Source organism: Pongo pygmaeus, chromosome 6 (genome assembly GCF_028885625.2).
Source record: "Pongo pygmaeus isolate AG05252 chromosome 6, NHGRI_mPonPyg2-v2.0_pri, whole genome shotgun sequence".
Taxonomy (NCBI): domain Eukaryota; kingdom Metazoa; phylum Chordata; class Mammalia; order Primates; family Hominidae; genus Pongo; species Pongo pygmaeus.
Window position 1 is genome coordinate 141,573,643 of NC_072379.2, and position 7,128 is coordinate 141,580,770.

General features: G+C 44.2%; 1 gene segment (V, D, J or C); it reads left to right on the forward strand.

Moving 5' to 3' along the window:
* The first annotated feature begins 4,647 nt into the window (after positions 1–4,647).
* LOC129041615 (T cell receptor beta variable 5-8-like) lies at positions 4,648–5,796 on the forward strand. The segment is given in 3 exon segments: positions 4,648–4,774; positions 4,897–5,218; positions 5,712–5,796. Coding segments are annotated over 3 exon segments (483 nt in total).
* Positions 5,797–7,128: the final 1,332 nt, after the last annotated feature.

A 7,128-nucleotide genomic window follows, 5' to 3' on the forward strand; every position in this document is an offset into this window, starting at 1 on the left:
AGAAACAGCAATAATTTTGAAAGCAGTCACTTATGCATCCTATGATAAAGGTGTTAAGTTTCATTGCCCACATCTAACTTTCAGTCTAGTGGAAATGAAAAGGCACAGTTCGGGGGCATGTGAGCATGCCCTGAGAGAGGTTGATGCCAATTGAGAAGTCTGCGCCTATCCCCAGTACTGTGGGATTGAAGGGTATGGAGAGATGACCTCTCTTTCAGACCATGCTCAACAAGGAGGAAGATGGAGTTCATCCATGGGAACCTGAGGAGAAGCAAATACCAGGGGCATCTAACTCAGGGTGCAGGAACAAATCATTGGAAATGAAAATGGTCCACTTCAGCTGTCACAGGAGACAGGAGAAAGAAAAGTCATGCATTCCACAGTCCCCTGGCTGATTTGCTTCCTTATGATAGTATTTTGCACCAGTGTGTCCTCATCTCCTGCTGCTTCCTCTGCCTCTTTCATAATCATCTCTTCCCTCTTTGCTGCTCAGATCAGTGGATGTGCATTGTACAAGCTGATCATCTCCTGCAGCAGCCCCTTTGCTGGTCTTATGTTCATCCTTATTTTGTGCATTAGATACTGCTCCCTCCACCATTGCTTATTTCCTTGTAAGAGGTCTTCTTTATATATTTCAATTTTACTTTTTATTAATAGACATTTTTAACTTCATCTTTTGCTTATCTATACTTTTGGGATAACATTGTCGTTTTTGGAGGGCATTTTTGTTTATCTTTAGTCATTCAGATTAAATAATCTCTTTATACCTCAACGTCTGTGTTTTCTTACTATTTAAAACCAAATATTATTTCCTTTCATTCCTCTCCTTCTCTTCCTCTTTCTTTAGATGGTAGTTTTAAGGGAGAAAAAGTTAGACTATAACTGGAGCTATGTGATAAGAGTTATTCAGAATGAGGGTGGGATATTGAGATTGGTAACTCAAAGCAGTAGTCAGGGTTAGAAGTAGTGTTGGGATGAGGCTTTAGGGAAGCTGCTCATAAAACCTGCGGGATGGCACTTCTGGAATATTCTGGCAGCTCACTCTGTAGACACTTCTCAGCATTCCTTGGGCCATTGCAGAAGAAACAATGATGAAACTTCACTTATTGGCCACAAGATGGCACTGTGGTCCACTGGGAACTAAAGTACTCTGGGCAGTCTGGGAGAGCAGCCTCGGAGGGAAAGGGTTAAGAAAAATTAGGGCTTGGATCCCATATTATGCAGATGATGCAGCAGTTTTCAGTTATTGCTAGGCTACCTACAGCTATGCAAGAGGTGGGAAGTCCCTCTAATCTTTAATGACATCTACAGTTGAAGAATGTTGGCTGGGCTGCCTTGGTGTCAGGGGCAGTTGCAGAGGAGTAACTGCCTCAGAGGAACAGGGGAAAGCTAGGGAGGGGCACACTGTGCCCTGAGCTCATTGCGTCTCTGCTGCACCTCATCTTCCCTGCAGATCTCGCCAGGCAACAGCTTTAACCTGCTTGAGTGATCAGGGATTCTACAAGTTTATAAGTCATACTGATAACATCACCTTAGCTGCGATTCTATTGGACACCAAGCACGTGTACTCTGGAGGACAAAAAATATTGATAACAATTTCTAAAACACCTAACTAAACAAACTACTGAAGGAAAATGTTAGTAGATGCACCAAACTGAGCCGTTAGACCTGAAGATAATCGACTAGTAGAATTATCGAAAAGAGACCATAAATAAGTCTCTACTAAGTATTTGTGGGCATCGAGCAGTGTTTGAGTCCTCTCAGGGTAGATTAAGGAAGGAATTCAGTTATTATCTTCACGTTGGCTTGGATTAAAATCCATGAGCTCCTCATTTTATTTTCTTGCAAAATATTACAGAATAATATTGAGCAAACATTTCATTTTTCTCCGGCCTGTATCCCTATTTAGCACTTACCGCTAAAGCAGACACCTAGAGGCAAGGTTTCTTTAGTTGGGATCGATTAACTGCAGGAATGGGAGGACCATAGCTGGACTTCACAGGGATTGCAAACCCCATGTGTCTGTGCTGTGCCCAGTTCCCCTCTGTGAGGCTGCCAAAGGGGGAGGGCTGGGTTATCCAGGACCCCACTCACAAAGAGGGGAACAGACTGTTTGCTTGGCAAAAAAAAAAATCAATTCATCAATTGGCCAATCTGTTGAAATTCAAAATGAAAGCTTCAATTGTAAGCCTCATGAATGCCCAATTTCCCAATTTATGAAATGTATAGCAGCTCAGGGTTCTCAGAATGATTTCAACAGCATATGAAGATATTTTTAGAGAGCTTTTGTTTGTCTACAGCTTTCCTTGATATTGATCCTCACTTGTTTTTCAGCCCACTCATCCGTTGAGCTTAATTTGTTGCCAAATTCCAGTGCTGCCTATTTCAGTCACTGAGCACTTCTCACATTCTCCAAATCTTACACAGATATGTGTGCTTCTGTCTTTTCTTGTTTTTGTGTGATTCATTTTTAAATTGGGCAGTGCAGAATACAAGCATACATTTGTAAATGACTCTTCTTTTATGCAATTTAGCTGTTTACTTTTTAGTAATACTTTTTTATTAAGGTATAATTAATACAGAGTAAAACACAAATATTTATAGAAGGACATCCTGGTACATTTTGACAATTGCATGCGCCAGTGCAATTGTAACTGAAATGATTATTAAAAAAATTTCCATCACTCAAGAAAGTGTCCTCATGCTCCTTTCCAATCAATTTCTAGCCTAGAGATAAAAACTCTTGTTATTTTTATCACCATTGACTAGCTTTGTCTATTCTTGAGCTTCATATAAATGGTATCATGTAACATTTTTATTGAGTTATTTTCCTACAAAATTAGTATTTCTGAAGTGTGTTCATATTGTTGTATCAGTAGGTCATTCTTTCTTATGACTAATATTCCCTTGCATAAATATACCACAACTTGTTTATCCATGCTCCTGTTGATGGATATCCATGTTACTCCTGTCTTCAACTATTATGAATAAAGTTGTTGTGAACATGCTTGTGGAATTCTTTCTTGTGGAAATATGAATTCTTTTTTTTTTCTTTGAGGTATAGACTTAAGAGTGGAAATACTGACTCACAGTGTAGATGTGTGTGCTATGCTTGCGTGTCCCCACAAAAACTCATGTTGAAATTTGTCAATGTAATGGTATTGGGAGGTGGGACAGCTATGACTAGGTCATGAGGGATCTGCCCTCAGAAGGAGATCAATGCCCTTATTGTGGGAGTGAATTCATTGTCTTGGGAATGGTCTTCTGATAAAAAGGATGAATTCAGTCATTTTCTCTGTCTTGGGTGCTTGCTTTCCCTTCCTTCTGCCTTGGATAACAGCAGGAGGCCCTCATCAGTTATGGCCCTTTGATCTTGGACTTCTCAGTCTCCAGATCTATAAGCCAAATAAATCTCTTGTCTTTATAAATTACCCAGTCTGTGGTGTTTCTCTATAGCAGTAAGAAAGAAATTGAAAGAAAAAAATGGTACTGAGAGTGTAGCTGTTGCTATAGTACCTGAAAATGTAGAAACAGCTTTGGTTAATGGGAAATGGGTAATGGATAGAGGTTGGAAGAATTGGGAGGAGCAGACTAGCAAAAGCATGGATTGCTGAAACAGAGCATTAAGGGCAATTCTGGTGAAGGTTCAGGGGGAAGTGAGGAACAAGGTGTCAGAAATTGAAGTAAATGCCATCCTTGTTTTAAGCAGCAAAATCCTTGGCAGAATTATGTCCTGTTCTAGGACTTTATGGAATATAAAAATTATGAGCCATTCACTAGGATATCTGCTGAAATAAATATCTAAGCAGCAAAGCATTTAGGCTACTGTGTGACTACTTTCAGGCACCAGGAAATTTAACCCAACAAGAAGGGAGCCAAGGGAATAGATTTTGCAAACCAGCACAGGTGGTGACCTTACCTCCCTCTGCTGTCCTGTCTCCCAGAAGCCAATCTCACTCTGGAGTTAGAGAAAAGGGGAGACAGTTAACATAATACACTGAATCAGCCTCTGAAAGCAGGGTGGATCTGGAGGGATTAATATAAACTGTCCAGAGCACTACATGTAGCATGGCCTTGAGGGTGCTGAGTCCCAAGCTGGCTAGGTCTGTGCTGTGAGCTGATAAAGCCCTAGAATTATTTCTGAGGAATCTGTACTCTTGATAATTTACAGACAACCCAGGCCTCCTTTGGATCTGATCAGACGGACTAAATCTTGGGGACTCTGCACCACTGGCCATGGAGGAAAGGGGCTGGGAATGTTGCCTGGGACAGGAAAATACAATAAAAAACATTGGTGTGAATCTAGCATCAGAAAGATGATGTGAGGACAGCAAGGAAGAGCTTCAACTTGAGGTTTAATCACAGGCTCCACACCTTCTGCTGATGGGTAGGTGTGTGAGCTCCAGCATGGACCACCGCAGCACGAGGTGGGAGAAGGGTGAGAGGGTGATGGGGCAGCCTGTGAGCTGGGGCAGTGTAGGTAGAGGAGGAACTGTATCATCAGAGAAGCTTCTGCCTTCACCCATCCCTTCAGCTTTGCAGGACAGGTAGAGTCCGGGGTCTGTGGAGCACTAGACCTAAGGAAGTCTGCATGGGGAGGACAAAGGACAGTGGCATCACAGAATACCCCTCCCATCAGGAAAATCAAGGCCCAGAACTCACTCAGCTCTTCCCCAGGAGGACCAAGCCCTGAATCAGATGCAGCGCTGCCTGCCCCACTGGGCCATGGGCCCCAGGCTCCTCTGCTGGGCGCTGCTTTGTCTCCTGGGAGCAGGTGAGTCCTGTGCACAGGACAGCAGCCCCATTCTCAGCTTTCCCACCCGTGTTCTCCACTTTACCTTGGGGAGGTCCTCCAGGCTGTCTGCTGTGCTCATCCTCCATCTGCTTTTCCCACAGGCCCAGTGGACACTGGAGTCACCCAAAGTCCCACACACCTGATCAAAACGAGAGGACAGCAAGTGACTCTGAGATGCTCTCCTATCTCTGGGCACACCAGTGTGTACTGGTACCAACAGGTCCTGGGTCAAGGCCTCCAGTTCCTCCTTTGGTATAATGTGGAAGCAGAGAGAGAAAGAGGAAACTTCCCTTGTAGATTTTCAGGTCACCAATTCCCTAACGATCGCTCTGAGCTGAATGTGAACACCTTGGAGCTGGAGGACTCGGCCCTGTATCTCTGTGCCAGCAGCTTGGCACAGCCCAGCAGAATCACTGACATTCTGTATATAAACTTCCTGCCTTAGCTTTGCCTTGAGAGCTGCAGGCCCCACCCAGTTTTCACTCCTTCAAGGGTAGCTTTTAGTTGTTTGGAAGGCATGTCTTGTGTCCTACTGAGCGCACAGCTCTCCCAACCAACAGAGCCCAGGTTTCCTGTGCCCTGAGTGTGCCCACTTCTCTGCTGCAACTTCTTGCAGCTTGTCCCTTCCTGGGTAACTTCAGTAGAAGAGTGACTGCTGAGCCCCAGGTGTGTGCTAGATTTTTGTATATGTTACATATCTTAAAGGTTTTCCAAAGTCTTGCAAATCAAACATTTTTATTCTTCCTTTACAGATGAGAGGCTCAGGGACATTGAGTCATTTTCCCCAGGGTCTTCTGGCTTGTAAGAATCAGAAGTGGGAAATAAACTAATCCATCCATTTTCCACCTACCTCCCTGCTCCATCATCACCTTCTGCATCCTGGTCAGTAAGTCAGAGCCCTCACACTGCCCTCTAGTGACCAGCAGGGCCGCAGCAGAGGCTCAGATGTCTTCAGGGGTCATTACTATGGCCTCTTCATTCGCAACTTTGAGGAATGTTAAATTTCACACTTTAAAAAAATCATTTATATGCATTCCCTTTGTCTTTCCCCAGTCTGCAGCTTATATTTTCATTTTTATGGTGTTTTTTGATGTACAAGAGTTTAATTTAATGCCACAAAAATGAAAAACAATTTTGTTTGTGTGTAGACAAAAACTCCTTTCTCATATAAATGTCTAAACATATTTTTCTTAATTTATTCTAGTAAAATTTAAGTTTGGCTTTTCACCATTAAGAATAAATGTACCTGAAATATATTTCATGTAAGAAATAGCATAGAGACCTAGGAATGGGAGGGAAGCACATATGTTCAGTGAAGAAGCAACAGCTATCAAAAAGATCCCAGAATGGACACCCTGAGCTGATGGTGGAGAGGTAGGTGGAGGGTAAATGATCACGAACTTTATCAAGCTGTTGTTGTTAGAAGAGGGACACCCAGGAGCAGAGACCACATGGGTGAAGGTTTATGACTTGACTGTAGGTTGAAGGCTGGCAGCAGGTAGAGGGCGGAATAGCAGGCAGAGGGCAGATTCACTGGCTGGCAGGGGCAGTGGCATCACCAGTGACTCTACTGACATCCAGGAATTATGTTCCCAACACACAAAGTGAAAAAACTCCCCACAGTCTGCCCATTTTTCCCTGGCCCTGCTATGGCCACCAGACTCCTCAGTGGTGTGGCCTTTTGCCTCCTGGGGTCAAGTGAGATCTTTAAAGCCTTTTCCTTGGCTCACCACATCCTAGCATAAGCCTTTACATCACATCTGCATTATTGGGGTCCCTCCTTAGGCACTCAACTTCCTTCTATCATAGACTTCACAGATGCTGGGACAACCTGATCCCAAGATACCAGACAACAAAGGCAGGACGCGAAGTGACACGGAGACGCCTGAGACTGCCATCCATGAATACAGGTGCAGGTGTTAATAGGAGCCGAAGCTGGTGCACAGCTGATCCGTGCCAGCACACACTATGTGTGTGCTGAATCTCTGTGACTTTCTCTCAAAGCCAAATAAGTTGCCTTGGTGTCAGACAGTCTCTCCCAGAACTCTGTGCCCTCTTGCACCAGTCTTCACCCCACAGCCACCTTCCTCTGCACACAAAGCTCAGTGGAAGATATAGGTGGGCTTGTCTTTACGAGACCGGTGATCTGGGCAGTGGAAGACATTGTCCCATAGGCGTCTCCCTAACACTTCCCAGGCTGGGGCCCTGAGAGCTTTGAGCAGCTCTGTGCATGGGAAACTCTTCCTTGTGCTGAGCTTCTCTGCCAGGCCAGTCTCAGCTGGACAAGGGAACGCACATCACCATGATGTGAGCAGATGCAGCCTCTCTTCCAG